The sequence below is a fragment of the Neomonachus schauinslandi genome, chromosome 6 (genome assembly GCF_002201575.2).
Source record: "Neomonachus schauinslandi chromosome 6, ASM220157v2, whole genome shotgun sequence".
NCBI lineage: Eukaryota > Metazoa > Chordata > Mammalia > Carnivora > Phocidae > Neomonachus > Neomonachus schauinslandi.
The window spans coordinates 107356200-107378011 of record NC_058408.1 but is presented as its reverse complement, the minus strand read 5'-3'; the positions used below and the strand labels follow the sequence as shown (position 1 = coordinate 107378011).

Below are 21812 nucleotides of genomic sequence, written 5' to 3'. Positions count from 1 at the left end.
GCTAGATCTGAGGGTGGGAGAGAATGAAGAGAGAGAGAGTGGGATGCTGTCATTTAGTGCTTGAATTGGCTAAAGATGTAAGCCTGTCCACTTCTTTTCTTGGTCAAAGCAAAAAATGTGTAGGAGTCAAGTGAGCAGGGTGTTGATCAGGTATACAGGACTGAATAGGTAGATGTTTAATTTATCTTATGGGAGCTTTGGGAACCTGGACTCTGATAATTTCCCTGTAATGAATCCGTCTCTCAAGACTCCTTTTCCCAAAGAAAGCATTGTCTTCTGTAACCTGTCCAGATACTTCTTAACATTTTGCTTGTCAATGTGACTGCCAGCGTCTTAGAGACATTGACTGTTAAGGCGATTTCTATTAGCAGAAAAATATGGGCGCAAAAGCTTTTCTTCTAAATGAATGTGTTGTGTAACATCCAAGCTGACTCAGAATACAGGTGCATGCTTTAGCTCTGAGAAGGTAGAAGAAGGGGGAGAGCCCAAGTCTGACAAGGTGTGGGGGAGGAAGGACAGCACCCACTGGCACACGCCACCCTGTGTTGCAGTCTTCGCCTAAACTGTATCTCTGGGAAAGAGTTCCTGGCTGCCTGTTTGTATCCCTGAGTCACCACAGACCCCCACCCCCCAACATGGGATGTTAACCTTGGAGCAATATGGAGATTAGCTGCAGAGCTGAAGCAGAGTCCCAAAGGGGCTTCAGTTCTGCAGAATCTACACAGCCTACTTTACCATACATTGGCCAGACGCTAGCGCTCGGGACGTCCGAGCTGACAACTGGAATCCCTCAAGGTAAGAAGAACCCCCTCCCAGGAAATGGACTCCTCCAATTTTCTCACATGATTATTCAGGCACTTTCACTTTTCCATATATAGGAGTCACTCAGGAGCAAGCTGTGACCAGTCGGAGGGAGTGACACATCTGCGCTCAGTTCCTCCCTCCTCACCATCCTCACCTCCCTCTCACGTGCTTGCGGGCCGTTGGGCAGAAGTGAGCCCCGTGGCTCTGCCAAAGACAAGCCTGTTGGGTTTACAGAAGGGAAAAAAAAAAAAACAAAAAACCAACAAAACCAAAAACCCAAACAAACCTCAGGCAAAGTCACGGCATTGAAATCGTTACCCTGAAGAAACTGCGTGGAGAAGCGTGCAAAGATGAATGGCCCAGTGGATGGCTTGTGTGACCATTCTCTAAGTGAAGAAGGAGCGTTCATGTTCACATCGGAGTCGGTCGGAGAGGGACACCCGGGTGAGTAGGTGGTCGTGGGTCCATGGCAGCCGCGGCCAGGGGAGTCATTTCACGAGAGGCCTTAAAAACAGTTTGTGTTGGTTACTCTGCGGGACCTCTGGAGGCACAATATGAGGTGTTTTTCATTCTATTAATTTATAGTTTTGTAAAACAGTCACTGAGTATGAAACGAGAAGTGGTGAGGTAATGAAGCTGAGGGCTCGTGCTGTGCCCACCTCCTCCACCCACAGCAGAGGACACACAGTGGGTTGACGGAACATATTATACATGGGATATTATATCATCAAATATCAACTTTATATATATTCTTGGGGAGCAGGGAGGATACAGCTTTATTATTGTTGAGTGACTCAAGTTAACAGACAATCTTCCCTCAGACAAGACCACGGTCACTGAGTTTGGCATGTAAGGCACATGCAATCTAGGCATGAACAGCACATTCTAGTAGTCGCTGAGATAGTTCGCCAGGTCCTGAAGGCCTCAGGTATGTTACCTGAGAGAAGTACAGGTGACCTCCTAAAGAGGAAGAACATTCGAGCAGTTTTTGGTGATCTGGGGAAATGGGAGAGGCTCACACATGAGAACAGTGAGGCCCATGATCAGAGCCTCAGGTTGGAGATCAGCGGTTCTCAGACCTCAGGGATAATCGGCATCACCCGGTGGGCTTGCTAACACAGAGTGTTGCGCCCACCCCCAGAGTCTCTGATTTAGTAGGTCTTGGGTGAGGCTCAAGATTTGCATTTTTAATAAGTACTCTGCTGCTGTGGGAACCACACTCTGAGAACTACTGTTCTAGAAGAATCCTGGGGGCTAGACACACTGATTTATGTCTTTGAGCACTTCTTCAAAATTCATTTGAGTATTTGAAGTTTTGGTAACTTATCACCAAGGCTACCTTTTCTTCATCTTCCTCATCCATGTTCTCTCATACCTTGTAACTCAGCTCTGGGCATCTCCTCACACCCACCACTCTTTCCATATGCTTTAGCCAGTGGTTCTCAACAGGGGGCGATGTTGCCCCTTTTCCCCTAAGGGCATTTTGCATTGTCTGAAAACGTTTTTGGTTGTCTGCCATAACTCTGCCATGAGGGGTTGGGGTGCTATGGGCACTTAGTGGATAGAGGCCAGGTATGCTCTAAACATCCTGAATGCACAAGACCCTCCCCCCGACAACAAGGAATTTTCCAGCCCCAAATGTCAACAGTACCGCTATCGAGAAACCTTGGCTTAAGCTGGGTTTTGTAGGTGACTTAGCTCAATTCAAAACAAATAGCCTCTTTCATTGTGCACAACTTTATAAAGTCTCTAGATCTACAATGCTCATAACCTCGGATTCATTTCTGTGTGTAACACATGAAGACCATACATGGGTTAGGAGAAGGATTTGCTCCACTCAGAGGATGTGGACATGCATCCTTAACACGCAGTGGCCAGTGGTCCCCTCGTACATAGAGCAGTGCGCTCAGTGGACAGAGAAGAAAAATTCTAGCCAACCAGTTAGCTGTTTTGTCCACTTCATGGTAGCCTTTCAGTTTGTCTGACTCTCCTTTCACTTGCCACAATCAATTAACTGTCCATGTAAGTCAGCTTCCCCTAAGGCTTGGTGATGGCTTGCTTGTCATTCCAGTGCTGACTTCTCCACCAGGAGGATAATATGCATGCTTTTTTCAACTTCCAAGAAAACCAGCTATTGGCTACCTTAAAGCTACTGAGCGATATTGATAGAAATTCTGAAAACCTAAAGAGACTGTTCAGATAGGGCCTCCTTAGGCATTCCTTTAGTCTGTGGAGCTATGTTAACACGTCTTGCTTAGCTCCAGTTTTATCCCTAACACCCCTTATCCCACTTCCCTGTGTGGACTGGGGACATGTGACCTGCGTCCTTGGAAGAAGCAGAGTCAGCCATAGTCGGCATGTGAGTAGCCCTAGGAGTCCTGATGGGTAGGCCTAAAAGGGATATTTCAGCAGCAGGCCTTCATTGGTAGGGGTGTGCAGAGGGGGTGGCCTCGGACAAACCTAGATTTACAACCAGGATCTGACACTGGGGGGAGGTTGCACAGAGAGCCTCAAGGTGTAGTAGCAGTTTCTGAAGGAAAGTTTAGAGAATTCACCTTGAATGGCAGATTAATATTTTAAGTTGCATTGACATTAACATTTTAAATGGTGCACTTGTGAGAGCAGAACCACTTGATTCTGGATCTAGATCTTTAATATGAAAACTGAAAAGCAAAAACAAAACAGAAAGACACAAGGAAACTTTTGGAGGTGATGGATATGTTTATTACCTTGTTTATGGTGATGGTTGCATAAGTGTATTCACATGTCCAGACTCCCCAGATTGTATACTTTAATTTTATGCAGATTTTTTGTACACCAATTATACCTTGATAAACCTGGAAAAAAACCTTATTAATCTATTAGGTGCAAACTCTATGGGTATTTTGAACATTAAATGAGATGTAATATGTGTAAATAGATGTCACTTTTATTTCTGAAACTGTGAACAGTGACAGTTCACACAACCCCAACACAAGAGTGGATTTTTCCAATGTGCAATGCATTGAGGGTCTGCAAGCTCAACCATGTAGAGTCCTTAAGGCAAGTAGTGAAAAAAGAAGATCAAATCCCAGCTTATGCTGAGCCGTTGTCAGTCCCACCTTGACTGAGGTCAAACCCAGCTATTAGGACATCTAGCCTTCAGGAGGCTGCGTGGCCATGGGCATGACCTGAGAGCTGCTTATGGAAAAGTTCTGCAGAACAGCAGTGATGTATAGAGGCTCTCTTCTGGAATTCCTGTGGGTGGGGTGGTGGATTTGGGCGTAGCATCATATATACAGTACGCTGCAGCTTCTAGAACCTGCGGAGCAACATATCTGTTTGTCCCATCTGATTTTACGAGTTGGCACCTAATCTTACCAATGTTGTTAGCTATTTTAACTTCTATTTCTAGGAGTTTTCTAGGTTTTAGACTTAAAGGGAATATCTTGAGGAATAAGAGGCTTTTTAGTAGGAGAATGTGTGTGTGTGTGTGTATGTGTGTGAATTGCTTTAGTCTCTTAGAAGTGATTTTGGGATGTATTTCTTTTTTAGGGAATGCTATGAGTTTATATAAGTCATCCAAAATTAGGCAGAAATGGGAAGAAATAAAAATTTCAAAAAGTTCCTAATTTTTTATATTTAAAAAAGTGTCCTCTTAGGTAGGTAAATTTGATATGTAAACTTACCAAATATCTAATTATTTTAACATTTCAGTTTATATTACCTAATATTTCTGTGATTCTCACACATGTTCGTTCTTGTGCAGACAAGATCTGTGACCAGATCAGTGATGCCGTGCTGGATGCCCATCTGAAGCAGGACCCCAATGCCAAGGTGGCCTGTGGTAAGAAATGCCCGCTCCCTCCCTGCTGAAGACCTCAGCGGGCTGGGCTCGAGGCCTCTGCCTGTGCCTGTGCTGGGGCTCTGGGCACAGCAGGCAGTCAGGGGCCCCAGCACCTGGAGGGGCCCCAAAGTGATCATGGGTGCAGCTGAATCAGGGCCTTGGCCAAGGTCACAGGAGAGGGGGTGCCCGCATGGAGACCAGAGCCCCTCTGTCCTCACTGTGTGTCGCACAGACGGCTTCCTCCCTCTCCAGCGCCGCCCTAGCCCCTGCACTGAGCGCCGCAGGGACCTGTGCCCTCTGAGGGTGGCCCTCACCCTGATATCTTTGTGACTAGCCAGTGAGAAGCTTGGCCCGCCTTGATCTCAGGATCTCAGCCTGCGGTGCAGCGTTAGCAAGAAGGGGCAGGAGAGGCGGCCCGGATACATGCTATATGACAGCCGCCTACCCCCGTGGTCTCACCCTGATCCACACAGTGGTCCAGTGGAACTGTGGTCTTCAGGTAGCAGACGGGCAAGCAGACTGAGAGAGGTTAAATAAGTGGTTCAAGATGACGCGAGCAGGAGGTGGCTTGCTGGCTGCGAAAGCGAGGTGTGACCCGTTCTGTCCAAAGTGTAGTGTCCCGGGCGGCATCTGCCCGTGCTCAGCACTTCTGCTGGGGTTTACTCTGTTTGTTAGCATTATTCTCTTATGTCCGGAATCCATGCCTTGTGAGACCCTTTGCGAGAGGTCTGGGAGGGGGGCCCCCCTCCGCTGGCTCGTGGCCGCCGACTGTTCTCCCTGTCTCGCAGAGACGGTGTGTAAGACGGGCATGGTCCTGCTGTGCGGCGAGATCACCTCCACAGCCACGGTGGACTACCAGCGGGTGGTGAGAGGTGCCATCAGGCACATTGGCTACGACGACTCTGCCAAGGGTGAGGCGGGGCCCCGGGTCTGAGATGCGTGGGCGCCCCGACGCTGCGTGCGAGCTGAGGCTCTCGGTCCTCGGCTAGTGCAAATACCACCGGGAGGAAAACATTCCTAGACCCGCCTGGCAGGGTCAGGGGTCAAAGTCTCTGGCGACAGCATGGTGGCCCACGTGACGGCGCCCAGTTGAACTACCGCGTGTCTGTCCGTTCGTCCGTCCTTTGTTGACTCTGGTCTTCGTGGTGCAGGCAAAGGCTTTGGAAGAGAGAAGCACCCACTGAGTAAGGGGAGCTGCCCCCTGCTGGGGACGTGTTCTCTGCCAGGCCCTGGGGCTGCTCTTTGCAGGTGTCCTTTTAACTGTTTGAGGCCCTCTGCCATACTCCTCCTGCAGATGAGGAAATTGAAGCTTGGGAATGTCCATAATTTGCGTAAGGTGACCGCCAGCAGGTGGCTGCCCATGTGGACTCCTGTGCTTTCTGCTTCCATATGCTGCTTCTCACGATAGAGAAAAAGGCGACTCCACCCAGAACCGGTACCCATGGCAGGTGAAGGGGACAGGCTGGCCGAGGTGGGCTCCAGTGCCAGGCAGTGTGGGAGCCTGCATTCCAGGGAAGGGACACAGGCCCTGGCAGGAAGTGAGGAGGAGCGCCGTGATCGGGGTGGGCGTAGGGGGAGACAACTGGCAAGAATAGAAGGGCGCAAAGCAGATTCCAACATCTGAGACGGGGCAGGCCGGGAAGGGGCCCAGCCTGGAGCGGCCTCAGAGAACAGCACGCGAGCCAGATGCTGAAGGCCTGTGGGCACTGACCTCCCAGCTACTGGGTCTTTAGGGTGACGTGTGCCGCCGCCGTGGGTCGGGGCAGGCTGGAATGAGGCACTGTACCCGTATGAGCGAGAGCCCCTCACCCCTGAGGGCGCAGACACAGAAGCTCAGCGCAGCCGCCTTCGGAGCCGCCCGGAGCACTCATTTAAGCACATGAAAGTTTGGGGGGGGCCATATCAGGAATCAGCAGCAGGAGAACCAGTGAGCACAGGCAAAATCTCCCAGTCAGCGCATGAGGGTGTTCATAGAGGAAACACTCTGTCCCCAATCAGCAGCTTCCCCACATGCCACCATGCAGAGCCGTCACCCTGTTCTACAAGGAAAAGCCGATTGTTTACATACGTGTAGACCTTATTCAAGAGCAAGTCTTGTTCTGCACTAGGTGGAAAGGAAACTTCCCAGGAGGCCATGTCTCCTAGAGAGAGAGAAGCGAGAGAGAGCCCAGCTCTGCTGTGCCCAGCTTGTCCCCGTGCCCATACCCAGAGGACCCCGCGCAGCATGGTGGCTGCCTTAGGGGGCCCCCCAGGCTAACTGCCCCTTACGGCTCTGGGCCACAGTCACGGACTGGCTGCCATTCTGAGCCCTGCTCCTCTCCCCTTAGTCCCCTGAATTCCATGTTTCCTAATCACTTGGAGCCCTTGATGGATTTGCAGCGCTGAGAAGATTCACCATTTAGAGAGTGATTAGGAAAAATGCAACATGTTTAATGCACAATGGTGAGTCCTTGGCAGCCCTCTAAAGATGGTTCATTGGTTTGTGTGTCCAAAAACGTTTGCTGGGAACAGGAAGCTGCAAGGGACAAAGGCGTCTTGATGCTCCCGGAGTGGGGCACGCCTGGCATTAAATGGTGCAGTGTGAGGTGCCCATGGCGAGTCGGTGGCACAGTGTGCAGTGAAGGGAGGGAGGGGGAGGGGAAGTCTAGGGCCGTCTAGGGACATTTACTGAGAGCTGGTTGGATTTGGGTGTGTGGGGATGGACAGTTGGAGGAGGAGGAGGAGGAGGAGGAGTATTCTACACAGAGACACCTAGTGGAGGTAGAAAAGCGAGCCACACTGAAGGCTACACTTAAGTGCATTTGGCTAGAGCGGTTCAGCTGGGAGGGGCTGGGTGGAGCTGAGGGGCTTGGGCTCTGCTTCATTTGGTGGGGGGTCCCCACATGAAGCATGTACAGAAACAATAGACTGGATCTGGGTTGGTTGGTTGGTTGGTTGTAGTAAGCTCACACTGGCAGCCTAGGTTGAATAGACTGGGAAGAGTGACAGTTACTCAGCTTGTCACTAACGCTTGGCCTTGTGGTGGAGCCTCTGTGATTTTCAGCCCCTCATTCACACAGTCCGCATGGCTGAGCCCAGCAAGGCCCGAGGACCTACAGAGAGATGAGTGTGCTGTCCGGGCGTGGCGGCCCCTTCCCGGGCTCCTTGGGCTGGGCTGCCACTGGCCAAACCTCCGTGAACCAGTTCCAGGCCTGCTGCCCCTTGCTGGGGAGAACAGCCTCCATCTCCGTGCCTGACCTTTGGGGATGGGCAGACGGGGCCTCAGCCTCCAGAGGGGTGCCTTTTCCATTTTGCTCCAAGCCCTGTGCATAGCCTGGGATCAGAGGACTCTAGGTCTGGGAGCATGTCTGAGTAGTTCCTATGCACTGTATTTGTCCAATATATTTAATACCTGCATCAGGCACATCCCTGGGCTTCCAAACTGCCGTGCTGGAAGGCGATTTTCAGCCTGGATCTTACAAGGTGCCTAAGGGGGCAGGGCCATGAGTCACCCACCTACTCTTCAGCCAGAGTGGCTGTAGCTCTTGATCTGGTTTTTATATTGCAGTTCTGTGCAGGATATATATATATTTTTTTATTTTATTTATTTATTTGAGAGAGAGTGAGTACGCGAGAGAGAGCATGAGAGGGCAGAGGGTCAGAGGGAGAAGCAGACTCCCTGCCGAGCAGGGAGCCGACACGGGCCTCGATCCTGGGACTCCGGGATCATGACCTGAGCTGAAGGCAGACGCTTAACCAACTGAGCCACCCAGGTGCCCTAGGATATATATTTTTAATCTGGATATAATTTAATATAGTAAAATGCACTGTGGAGGATTTTCTTTGACTTAGAGTTCCAGATGGTCATATGGGAAGGATGCATGGGCTTCCCCACCCCTGGGCCTCAACTTTGAGCCCAGACAGACCCCAGCTGGTGAGAGACCACCTACCCCAACACCAAATGCCACGTCGGGAGCAGAGCAGTCGGCCAGGAAGCTCACAGCCACGCTCTGCCTGACCTGTGTTCCCCACTAAGGCCCACTCTCCCTTCTGCCTAGGCTTTGACTTCAAGACCTGCAACGTGCTGGTGGCTTTGGAGCAGCAGTCCCCGGATATTGCCCAGTGTGTACATCTGGACAGAAACGAACAGGATGTCGGGGCCGGAGATCAGGTAACTAAACAGGGAGCGTGGGCTCCTTGTCAGGTCGTCGGGATAGCACTGTCTGTCTCCGCCCTGGCTCGGAAGGTCACGAATGCTGGATTGAGCACAGTCCCGTGCAGATGGTGCGTGCACGAGGTACCCAGTACACACTGGAGTACCAGCCAGGTGTTAGATTGGAAGCAAGTTGTCCCGTCGTCTACAGTGGGCCTTGCTCAGTCGGCCCTCTCCCCTGCTATAGGGTTTGATGTTCGGCTATGCCACCGACGAGACGGAAGAGTGCATGCCCCTCACTATTATCCTCGCTCACAAACTCAACGCCCGGATGGCAGACCTCAGACGCTCTGGGGTCCTCCCCTGGCTGCGACCTGACTCCAAGACTCAGGTGAGCCTCCTCCTTTTGCTCCCCCCATGGAGCCCAGACACACCCTTCCAGCGCCCCCAGGCCCTCTTGATTCGTGTCATGATTAAGATAAAAATGTTCAGTCAGGACACTCAAAGAATTATTGATTGTGAAAAGAACTATTTATTTGAAAACTCTTCAGGTCTAGATGTTTTCTCTCCCAATTTTTTTTTTATTATGAAAAAATGCTTAAAATACAGAAAAATGGAAAAAACTGTTCTAGATTTTTCTTTTTTGCCTTCTTAGCATATGTTGACTCTGGTCATGTGATTCCCTGGCCCCCCCCTCACAGTGCTTAATCGGTTTCAGACTTTCGGTCACTGCCCTTCCACCTCACAGGCCTCCACCCCTTGAGCAAAGACCGAACACTGAGTTGACAAGTGCTGTCTGCGTCTCGCTGTGGCCCTTTACCCCTGTTTCTCATGAAAAGGCTTTCCCCTTGCTATTTTGGACTCCCTGTCCCCTCGGGCCCTGACCTCGCCCCTCCAGGCAGGGGGAAATCCTCACCCACGTCCACATTTGAAGGTCAGCCGTGATGCAAGTGTTAGCGGATGTGGAGGGGCCCTGTCTGCCTCCGCGCTCCGCGTCCCTGCCCTGTTTAACCCTGGTGACCCTGCGGACCCCTTTCCCGGGGCTTCCTCCCTGGCTCCTCTTCCGCCCTCCAGCAGGTCCTTGGCACCTCTTGCACACGCTCTCCCTCCACCAACGCTCACACCCAGTTTCCACCGTGTCCCACTTGGTGCCCCAAGCTTCTACCTGCAGGGTCTCTGAATCAGCGGCCGTCTTTCTTTTTTTTTTTTTTTTTTTTAATTTTTTTTATTCTTATGTTAATCCCCATACATTACATCATTAGTTTTAGATGTAGTGTTCCATGATTCATTGTTTGTGCATAACACCCAGTGCTCCATGCAGAATGTGCCCTCCTCAATACCCACCACCAGGCTAACCCATCCTCCCACCCCCCTCCCCTCTAGAACCCTCACTTTGTTTTTCAGAGTCTATAGTCTCTCATGGTTCGTCTACCCCTCCGATTTCCCCCGCTTCATTCTTCCCCTCCCGCTACTTTCTTCTTCTTCTTCCTTTTTTTTTTCCTTAACATATATTGCATTATTTGTTTCAGAGGTACAGATCTGAGATTCAACAGTCTTGCACAATTCACAGTGCTCACCATAGCACATGCCCTCCCCAGTGTCTATCACCCAGTCACCCCATCCCTCTCACCCCACCCCCCACTCCAGCAACCCTCAGTTTGTTTCCTGCGATTAAGAATTCCTCATATCAGTGAGGTCATATGATACATGTCTTTCTCTGATTGACTTATTTCGCTCAGCATAACACCCTCCAGTTCCATCCACATCATTGCAAATGGCAAGATCTCATTCCTTTTGATGGCTGCATAATATTCCATTGTATATATATACCACATCTTCTTTATCCATTCACCTGTCGATGGACATCTTGGCTCTTTCCACAGTTTGGCTATTGTGGACATTGCTGCTGTAAACATCGGGGTGCACGTCCCCTTTCCAGCGGCCGTCTTTCTCATCTACCCTGCAAACACCTGTGCCCGAGAGCTATCGTGTGCAGCCTCAGTGTCACCTCCCCCTCAGCTCAAGGGAGTGTGGTGGTGCCCCCCCTCCTGCTCGGCACCCCCTCTGTCTCCTTACAGAGGAGTTTTCCCTTAGGCGTTTTCCCTCCTTAGGCGTTTTCCCTCCAGAGCATCTCTTCTTCTCCGGCCTGGTTCCCAGGGCCAGGATCCACCGTGCCCCCCCGAGGATTCTCCCTGCCTGGAAACTCCCCTTAACTCCTTTCAGACTTTTTATTTATTTATTTTTAATTATTATTATGTTCAGTTAGCCAACATATAGTAGAATCCTCTGCAGTTTTCTGCTTCCTACAGGGGGACAAACCCCCTGCTTGTTATTCTGGTATTCCAAGCCTTTTATGGTCTTCCGGTTTTACCTTCCTCTACCTCCCCTCCCCCAGTCGGCTTAATCTGGCTGATTTCACTCATGTTCCCCTTGTTTCCAGTGCTTTACACCTGTGCTCGCACCCTCCTCCTTACCTGGAATCTTCTCGGTTCTCCCCTGTCCATCAATGGCCAGCAAAGCTCCCACCTCCTGTGGTTTTCCCTGGTGGCCACCACCTCACGGGGCCTTCTCTGGCTCCTGTGGTTGGAATTCAGCACATGTGGTTGTGTAGCTCAGCATGGAGCATGTGACTGTCCCGTTACCCCATCTGCACCGAGGTGCATCCTTCTCAGCCCAGGTGGGAGGCCTTGCAGCTCGGCTGAACCTGGGGCAAGGAAGTGCATTTGCGGCCTCAAGCAAACCCTTCGTGGTGTTCTCCATGTGACCCCTTGGTGGGGAGTGGAACCATCAGCACTTCTCAGGGGTTCTCTGAGGTTGTGGGGCAGGGGAGCTATCACGCAAAGACTGTGGTGGCATCAAAAGAGAGGGGCACACAGGTGCTGGCGTGCCCGGCCTCGTTCTGGGCCAGAGCCCCGTGCTGTGACGGGAAGTGCGGTGGAGATTCGCAGAACACAATCGTGGAACAGGGGTGGGAGAAGCTGAGCGACAGGGCTTTCCTTTTCCTTGTGTGACAGGGAGGCCCGGAGGCACCCCCGTGGGACCAGCCAAAACAGGAAAGGCCTGCATCATCTCGCTTAGTCCTTGAAGGCTTCCAAGCCCATGGGGGGCGGGGGGAGCGAGGATGTGCTCTTTGGGGGCTCCCTTCCTGCAGGGCTACACGGAAACCTCTTAATGCTACTTTGGATACCGAAGTCCGCCTCACTGGCCTGCTGCGGGGGGGGGCGAGCCCCTGGCATTGCAGGGGCACAGGTAGGGGTCTGCCCCGGCCGTCTGAGGGTCCCCACCCGCGGCTGCCTCACCGTGGGCCACACGGTATCAGGACCGGTTTCTGGGCCGGCTCCAGAGCCCATCTGAGAAGGACTTTCATCATCTAAGCAGAGTGTTGACTGTGAACAGGATGAGTCTTTCCACCTGAACAAATTCTTGCTGCTGATATAGAGACTCCAGAGGCAGGGCGGATGGCTATTTTTATACCTGGTCAGAGTTGTGTTTTCCATGGTGTATTTTTCCCCACATCTTGCTGACATGGGGAGATAAGGGGCTTACTTGGAACCCTTTGCCCTGCCACAGTTGTGTAGTTCTACATGGATGCTGCCCGGGACTTAGGGCTGGCTGAGCGGGAAGTCCAGGGAGCGGGGGAGTGGTCCCAGAGCCGGCCACAGGCCTCCCCTCCTGGGAGCCCCCACCCCAGCTCTGGCTCCCTGTCGCAGCTGTGTGTACGTAGCCCAGCATTTAAAGGTTGTGCTCGGTACGCAGACGTACCTGCCTCTCGAGCTAGGATCAGACATCACGTGGGCAGGGCTCATTCTCTTCCTCCTTCTGGACTCCACCCTCTGGCTCTTCGAACCAGGCAGGACACAGAGTAGGAGTTTGAAACAGGCCGCTGTTTGGTGGATATCGGAGGGCCCTTGGGCAGGCAGAGATCCTGCTGCAGGCACAGCCCTGGGGAGGCACCGTTGGCTGTCCCGAGGTCCTCTCAGGGCCCTGGGGCAGGACGTTGCTACCAGGGACAGCTAGCCTAGACGCACTCCTGCAGCCCCCACATACCCCAGGCCCCCCCCAGCCCGATGGGTCCACACTGCCTCGGGGGGCACTGGGGCCTGTGGCTCCCGTGTGTCCCTCAGGGCCCTGAGTGGTAGCCTTCTGCTGGGCAGAGCCCCAGCTACCGGGCCATGTAGCCCCAGGGCAGAGCCCAGCTCTATCAGCTGTGTGATCTTGACCAAGGTACTTAGGTTCTGAAAGCTCAGCTCTCCTATCTTTAAAACAGGGCGAGCAATAGCTTCCCACAGCTTTGGGCACCTCTTCTAGCTGCTTTCCCAGCTTCACCTGCTGTCCTCACTGTCCCCTTCCCTCTCGCTCTGCAAGCGTGGTGTGCCCAGACTAGTAATACCCAGAATGGGCACAGCACTGACCCAGTTGGGTAGAAGTGAGCATTTGAACTGCTCACTTGCAGGGGTACTGCAGGCGGGCTCCTTCCCTCCACGTGCTCTCTGCTTTTTCCTTTCTTTAGCTCAGATACCCAGAGGCTGGCCATCCGGAGCTTGCTGCCCCCTCAATTTCAGCCAGCCTGACCTGAGCCCCTCTCACCCTGTCCCTCCAGCAGGCAAGTCCCCCGGCCCCATGCACTTCCAGAGCTCTTCCACTGAGGGGCTGGGGCAGCCGGCCTGGCCCTTGGACGCCTGTGCTCTTTGGCAGAAGCCAGGATACCTTGGCTCCAGGCCGTGGAGTGTCAGGAGAGGGCTTTGGCCAGGGGGACATTCGTTGGCACCCAGAGCCCTCTGAGACAGAAGGGGAGGAGTCTAGTTGGGCCACAAATGAGAAGAAACTCTGTAACCCTGAGTCTCTAAGGGGGCACTAATAGGGGTCATAGGTGGGAAGAGCTTATGCCTCATACCCAGTCAGCCCATACATAGCACGTGGCAATTGCTCCAACGTAAGAAGATGTCAGATTAACTTTCCTGCAGGCCCTCGGAGGACAGGGGGCCCCCCTCACTTGGCTCCTGGGTGTCTGTGCCTGGCAGCGATGTGTCCTCAGCTCAGCGCATCTCCTGCCCTTGTGACCCACAGGTGACAGTTCAGTACACCCAGGACAATGGCGCGGTCATCCCCGTGCGCATCCACACCATCGTCATCTCTGTACAGCACAACGAGGACATAACCCTGGAGGACATGCGCAAGGCTCTGAAGGAGCAGGTGATCAAGGCCGTGGTGCCCGCCAAGTACCTGGACGAAGACACCATTTACCACCTGCAGCCCAGCGGGCGGTTTGTCATTGGCGGTCCCCAGGTGCGCCCTCGCCTCTGAGCAGAGGCCTGATTTGCCTTTGTTACTGGGGTTGCTTACCTGCCGGAGCACAAAAGAAGAGGTGGCTTTGTGTGGCTCAGCCATGTCTGGGCCTGGACAGAACGTGAGGTCGGCTCGCACTCCATGGGGCCTGCTGTGTGTGCATCAGTGCATGCGGGACTGGGGACATGTCCCCAGAACTCTCCGCCTAGTGCGGCCTGGCCTCCCCTGGTCATACTTGCCTATGCTGCTACCTGGCCCTGCTGAGACGCCGACTCACCCTTGCAGATGACTGGCCTCCCCAGGTGGCAGTACGGGGTCTTTGCCACAGGTTGCCTTCAACTTGTGTGGGGGCAGGTGTTTCGATGGGGACCCCTGCTGCCCCCTTTCTTCTCTCTCTCCAGGAGAGAGGAAGTGGGGATTGGCAGAGCACCCCGGAGAGGCTGCTTGACCTCTGCCAGGGGTGCCTCAACTGGGGATGCGTTGCCACCAAGCGGAGCCCCCGTAGTGGGTTCCGTGACCGAGTGTCTTACAGAAGCACAGGGTAAAAGAAAGGCAAAGCTTACTGTCCTTTCTTGTAGGACTTCTCAAAGCCTAGATGTGCTGGTGGGAATGGTGGGTCTCTAAGCAGGGGGATAGAGTACGCAGTCTTTCCCCAAAGCACTGAACACGGAGCCCCTGCCCTTTCAAAACATGGTGGTTGCCTGATGCCGCACAGAGCAGACACAGAAGGAAATGGGCACCGTGGCATGTGCTGGGTGCCACCAGCCAGGGCCACAGCCCGGGGCGTACTTAGCCCAGTTCCTGCCTGCAGTTGGATTTCTCCAGCATGACTGACTCATACAAACAAAGACTGAGGTAGGAGCTGGCTGGGATTCCAGAGAACCTCTGGCCCATCGTTTGCACTTTCTCATGGGGCTCTGGCAGGTTATCTGGCTTCTGTAATTGGTCAGTGACTGAACTGGGGTTAGAGACCAAGTTTTCCGGCTCTGGGGGGCAGGGGAGGTCTTGAAAAAAATGCCCGCAGGCAGCTTCAGGGCACCCTTTCCCCGTAAGTGCAGCGGCCGTCATCGTGCTACAGCTGCCCCCCGCCCTGCCCCCTGGGCACCCTGGTTCTCATCTCCTCCCTCCCTGTCCTCCTTTCCCTCTGCAGGGGGACGCGGGCGTCACTGGCCGTAAGATTATCGTGGACACCTATGGCGGCTGGGGGGCGCACGGTGGCGGGGCCTTCTCTGGGAAGGACTACACCAAGGTGGACCGCTCGGCGGCGTACGCGGCCCGCTGGGTGGCCAAGTCCCTGGTGAAAGCGGGGCTCTGCCGGAGAGTGCTCGTGCAGGTGGGTGGGCCCCACTCTGACCACCCCATCTGGGCCCCGGGTGAGGACGTGCTGGCTCGGTGGGACGCCCACACACTTTGCCAAGGGCACTGGGGCGCGTACCCTGAAAACCTGAGGGAGGGGAAAAAAATCTTCTAGGAGACAGGCATACATCACTGTGAAGATGGTGGGGATTTTTCTAGGCAGACAAGGTTGGGGAGCACGTTGGGCAAGTGGGTGGTTCCAGCTGCCCCTCCCTGAGGACGTTTGCACAGAGGCTTCTGCCCTTGACCCTGCTCTCTTCTGGAAGGTTTCCTATGCCATTGGTGTGGCTGAGCCACTGTCCATTTCCATCTTCACCTACGGAACCTCTCAGAAGACAGAGAGAGAGCTGTTAGATGTGGTCAGTAAGAACTTTGACCTTCGGCCCGGTGTCATCGTCAGGTAAAAGCACCGCCCACCGCTGCCGGACAGGCCCCTCCTCCTCCCTCACCCAGAGGCTCAGCTCCACTGGAAGCGAGACAGAAGGAAGGACTTTCAGCTTCCCCAAAGCAGGAGGGCCTCCAGGCTCCTGGACCAGCAGGACACACCCCAAATGCAGGATGCCTGCTTTCAGGCTGAAGGAGGCTGGCCCAGAGACACTCCAGTGGGGCCATCTTTGAGCAGGTGGCGGGGGAGGGTCGTAGAAAAGTAATAGTGAGGCCGAATGCTGAGAAGTAAGCCAGCAGGTCTAGTCCCATCTCCCTTTGTTTCTAATGCCATCCCTGCTTTCTGGAGCTTGGTGACGTTGTTGGTCTGCGCCAGGCCAGGGGAGTGGAGAGGAGAGGAGAGAGGCACGGTGAGGCCAGAATTCAAATTCTGGGTCCTGGGTGTGTTTTTCTGAGCCTGTTTCCTGAGGGCCAGGGACAGTCACCTCAGAAGGGGTGGTGTGGCACAGACAGGGAAGTTTATGGGAAATTGCTCTGAGTGGGGACACTCCATGCAAAGACCGTCGCACTCTGATAATCACTACTGGGCTCAAAATTCAGAGAAACTCGCTCCTTTTCCATTTAAAATGACCCTTTCCTCTGCTGACTGTGCAGGGATTTGGATTTGAAGAAGCCCATCTACCAGAAGACGGCGTGCTATGGCCATTTCGGAAGAAGCGAGTTCCCGTGGGAAATTCCCAAGAAGCTTGTGTTTTAGAGCTGGTGGGAGCGGGGCCGAGCCTGGCCCTGGACGCGTCTGGATGGCCTGCTTCCTATTCTTCAGCATCCCAGCTCTCACATGTCCCAGACCCAGGGCTCTGACTGCCCTCCTAGGGAGTGCCTTCTCACCCCCCACCCCCTCCTGGACCACGCCGCACCCCTCGGGTTAGCCTTATGTTGTCATCACTGTGAATGGCAGGAGGCTTGCTGGTGCTGGGTGTCACATCTCCTCAGGACGATAGTCACAATGTTCCCCTGCTTTTCCCTCAGACCTAGGCCATGTTCATTTAGTGGAAAAACCACCCCCGTCAAGAGAAAATCCCCTCACTCACCTCCCCCGTGAGCCGTCCGCTCCTCCCTCACAGATCTCAGGGATCCTGGGTGTGCCGGGTCTGCCCTTCACATCTGTGGCCTGCGTCCTGAGCCAGGGCCTTCACAGAGGCCTCCCGGGCTAGGCATCTGGCCAAGATAGGAACAGGGGCTGACATCTCCTAAGCGTCTACAAATGTGTGAAGGACTGAGCTGATTACTGATCTCATTTCTTCTTTACTGCAACATGATGAGGTAACACCTCATTCCCACTTCTATAGGAGGAAACTGAGGCACAGACTACGTATGTAACTTTCCCAAGGTCCCACAGCCACACATGTCAGGACCTAAACATGAGTCCCGGAGCTCTGACTCAGGAACCCGTACGTCCCGCAGCCCTGTTGCCATCTCATGCCAGGTGCAGGCCTGAACAATGGAAAAGCAGATTTGAGATGAAGCTGTGTGACCTCTGCCCTGAACACCCGAGGTTGCTGCGATTAGGGGATTAACCCCTGGCTCTTGGTGAGCCCAGTGATACGCAAAGTCAGGACAGAGAAGCAGCTTGTCCTACCTCAGGTGGCCAGCCCCTTAGGGCCCCGGAACCCTGTGTCCTTCAAGTCCTTCTCTCTCTTCGGCCTCGTTGTCTGAGTGCTGTTAGAATAAGTGGGTGAGCCCCTCAGATACCCCTTTCAGAGAGGCCAGCTGTGAGGCCCAAACATCTGTGACCCAGATGGCAGGGCTGAACTCCTAGTGGTAGACAAGTTGGCTGGGATGTCATGAGGGAATCCTGCCTTTGCCAGGCGGCTTCTGGGCCATGGTACCCCTGGGGCCTGAGTGGTCCTCGGTGTGCTAGGGTCTTGGAAGCTGCACATTCACCTGCCTTTCCATCCCTGGCCAGTACTACCTACCCCTCCTGTCCTCAGCCTGGGCCTCTGACAGCAGCATCTCGGCCTTCTCCCTAGCTGCCCAGACCACAGGCTGGGTGGGTGCCTCCACGGATCCCAAGAGCTGGAGACTGGGCTTCTTTCCAGGGCGTGTGCTGCTGGTTCTGGCTGGGACAGGCAGCCCACGAAGTCTCATCTGGGGAGCAGACTGCCTGCATCTGGGCTCTAGGCCTGAAGCACAAAGACCTGAGGCTCTTCTCTTTCCGTCAGAGAAAAGGCAGCTCTTCCGGGAAGAAAAAAGAAGCCCGAATTTGCATCTAAGCCTAGAGCTTGTGTCCGTTCTGGAGGCTCTGATGTGTCTGCGGGCACTGGTCACCCAGCAAGTCTCAAGCTCCTTCCAGGAGAGGGAGGTGCAGGTTTGTGGGCGGCGAGTTCCTCTCACTCGGGCCATATTAGAAGTCAAAATCACAATTGTATACTTTCCCCACCCCCTAGAGAAACAAGATCTTTTTTGGGGTCAACATTGTTTATAAGAATCTAGAACCTTTATTAATAGCTCCTGCTAGGACAGGATAAATCAAACGGAATAAACAGCACTTGAGTGAATCAAACTGAAGGAACAACTACTCTATGCTTAATTTTTGTCTGCAAACCTCCAGACACCCCACCTTCGAGGAGCATCCCCCAGGCCCGAGCAAAGGGGGGTACCCCCTGCTCTGTGTTCCCCCACCCAGGGCCCCCTGTTCCTGTCTGTGTGGGCTTCTCCGGCATAGATTAAGGCTTCCACATCCCCAGCGACTGCGTTGTCACCACATTCCTGTAATTATTCCTCACCACACCCCGCTGAGTTTCATGGGGAGAACCTGAGGCCCAGAGGGTGAGGAACGTGACCCAGGCACCCGGCTGGCAAGGGGCTACCCAGTCTCCCAAGCGCTCCATCACCACGTGCTACCACCCTGCGGCCTGGTGCCCTCCCTGCGGATTATCTGCAGCAAGACTGTCATGAGGGGAGCACTCAGGCCATATTGTCCGTTGGCTAAATCACTGAAGTCAAACGAAGGGAGCGAAGGAGGGTTTTGGTCTGCAGAGAGATGAGCCAGACCTTTAAACAGGTTTAAAGGGGCACATCTCCCTTTCACACACTCGGTGAGGAGAATTAACAGGTGACATTTGTATTAGCAGACTGTGGGAGCAGAAGCCCCTGGAAAGACAGTCCTTGTGGGGGGGGGGGGGCGCTTCCTGCACTGTGTCCTACAAGCAGGCTGTGGGGAGAGGACCCCGTTCCAGAGAAACAGCCAGGTCCAGGCTGAAGGGTAAGCCGCGTGAGGAGGCTTTGAGACGGGCTGGTCCGGGTGCCGGGAAGGGCAGAAGTGCGGCCGAGACCTGGGAATGTGGCAGAGAGGTGGAGAAAGCCAAAGGCCACAGGCTTGCATGAGACAGGATCTGTGACTTGAGCAGCCACTACAGGACCATGCAGTGACCTGCTTTTCCTAGCATATAATCCCCGTTTTGTAAGAACAGAAAGACACCCGTGAAACATTGGAATGCTTGCCTGAGAGGGAAGGTGGTGAAGGAATGGGCTTTATGGGCATCAAAGGCCAAATGCTGAGTGAGAGCAAGAAGGATAGCCACTTCTGAGCCACGAAGCCTTCAAGGGTCACAGTGTTGTGGAAGTGGTGAAGGACATGGGTAGGGAAACCAGTGGGTAGGAGGAAAGCCTACCAAGGACAGTGGGGTGTCCTTGGAAGCCAAGTGAAGATGGTGTGTCTGGGGCCAGGGAGGGCTCACCCATGGGAAATGATACCAGTGGGTTAGATGATGGGAGGCCTCAGGGGTCCAGTGACTTCAGCGTGCGGAGATGGGTGGTGGCTGGGAAAAGGAAGGAGAGGCATCAAGAAGATGTAAATACAGCCATATCCTCCACCCCAACTTGTAATCCATTGGTACCTCTAATGCATGCTGAATAAAGTTCAGGGTGCGTGACTAAGCTGTCACTGTCCCATGTGCCTGCCCAGTGTCCATCGGTCCGCCCTCATTCTGGGCTCCACTCCCTGCCTCCACAGTCCAGACTCCCCAGCTTCTATGGTTTCCTCGAACAGGCCCAGTTCATTCTCACCTCAGGACCCTTGCACATGTCATTCTATGTGATACTCTTCTCCTGTCTTTAATGGATGCTCTGTCTCATCCCTTAGGTTTCAGATGAAATTTCTGTCTTTCTGAAAAGCCCCTTCCTTGGTAACCTCCTGTTTGTCCTCCCATTTTTAGTTTCTTGTTCAGTGTCTAACACAAGTGTAAATATGAATTTCTTTGTTTAAACCTCTTTGGGGCCAACCCCCCTCATGACTCCTTCCACACCTACCCTCTGAGTCCTTCCAACCTCAGTTTACAAGTCACCCTCCAGAAAGACACTCTCAAACATCCTCCATAAATCACACCCACTGCCATCTTTATCTGCTACTGGGCTTCAAAGGCTGTCATGATTTAGGGATGTCAGTGCTTGCTTGTTCATGCCTGTTGCCCCCACAGGACTTGGAATTCTTGAGGTCTTACCTTGTCTGCTCTGTTTGCCACTTCATACCTGGATCCAGTGCAGGGCTTGGCACAGAGGGGGAGCTCAAGGTGGTCATAGCAGAGAATGGATTCTCTCTTGCCCCCAGAGCCCCCCTAAGCAAAGGGATTTTGGAAGAGATGAGGATCCTACTTGCCCTCTGGCAGGTTCTGTGCCAGGCTCAGGTGCCCAGGGATATAAATTAGAATTATTCAGCAGAATTTTTTTTAAGCACTCATTAAAATGTAGCACTGTGACTGTGAGGACTTCTACAATAGTCACTTGGCATTTTAATCTTTCAACACTAGATGTGGACATGGGATGACAACAAGATGACAAACCCCATTTTCCACAGAGATGCCAGAGGAAGGTGACGTTGGGCGGGGAGGCACTCAGGAGGTATAAATTGAGGATGGAGAGGAGGGACCTTGGTCTGAAAGGAGTTTTGGAGTTGGCAGAGGATGGAGGAGTAGAGAAATGGGAATTAGAAAAGAATTAGCATCTGGGCAGTGATTGGTTGGGGTGAAAGGCTTGGGGTGGGAACTTTAGAAGAAATTTTTGCCTGTGACAAATCCCCTAGAGTACGTGTGACCCAGATACAGTGTAAGAAGTAGTGTGACACAATAGCCAAGATATGGAAACAACCTAAGTGTCCATCAATAGACAAATGGATAAAGAAGATGTGGTACAGATATACAATGGAATATTATTCCGCCATGAAAAAGAAGGACATCCTACCATTTTGCAACAACTTGGATGAACCTTGAGGGCATTATGCTAAGTCAGGCAGAGGTGCCTAGGTGGCTCAGTTGGTTAAGCACCCAACTCTTGATTTTGGCTCAGGTCATGATCTTGGGATCCTGAGATGGAGTCCCACATGGGGTTCCCTGCTCAGCAGGGAGTCTCTTTGAGATTCTTTCTCTCTCCCTCTCGCTCAACCCCTCCCCCTACTCATGCACTCTCTCAAATAAATAAAATCTTTTTTTTAAATAAATAAAATCTTTTTTTTTTAAAGAAAGGTAGAGAAAGACAAATGCTCTATGATATCACTTTATGTGGAATCTTAAAACACCAAACTCATAGAAACAGAAGAGTGGTTACCAGTGGCTGTGGGGTGGGGGAAATGGGGAGATGTTGGTCAAACGGTACAAACTTGCAGTTAAAAGATGAGTATGTTCTAGGGATCTATTGTGCAACAGGGTGATTATAGCTAGTAATACTGCATCATGTCCTTGGAAGTTGCTAAGAGACTAAATCTTAAATGTTCTCACCACAATCACGGAAACGGTAATTATGGGATGTGTTGGAGGCATCAGCTAACTCTACAGTGGTTATCACTTTGCAATGTATAGATGTATCAAATCAGCATGTTGTACACCTTAAACTTACACAATGTTGCATGTCCATTATATCTGAAAAAAAGCAAAAAAAAAAAAAAAAAGGAGTATGACAGACACCTGGTCCCTGGGCTGTGAAGTCTCCTGCTTTCTTACCATGATACCTTCATGAGAGAGGTTTTGAGGA

General features: G+C 52.8%; 1 protein-coding gene across 2 annotated transcripts; it reads left to right on the top strand.

Annotated features, from left to right (window-relative positions):
* The first annotated feature begins 574 nt into the window (after positions 1-574).
* On the top strand, positions 575-17559 carry MAT1A (methionine adenosyltransferase 1A). 2 transcript variants are annotated; one of them, XM_021699792.1, is made up of 9 exons: positions 575-795; positions 879-1248; positions 4553-4630; positions 5419-5541; positions 8668-8780; positions 9010-9153; positions 13830-14048; positions 15199-15381; positions 15671-16457. In XM_021699792.1, the coding sequence occupies exons 2-9, from the start codon at positions 1155-1157 to the stop codon at positions 15806-15808; spliced, it is 1092 nt and encodes a 363-aa protein (XP_021555467.1). In that variant the 5' UTR covers positions 575-795; positions 879-1154; the 3' UTR covers positions 15809-16457. The 2 variants fall into 2 exon arrangements, with proteins under 2 accessions (XP_021555467.1, XP_021555466.1); XM_021699791.1 differs by lacking the exon at positions 575-795 and having other exon boundaries at positions 1155-1248; positions 15671-15804; positions 16443-17559.
* The last annotated feature ends 4253 nt before the right edge of the window (positions 17560-21812 follow it).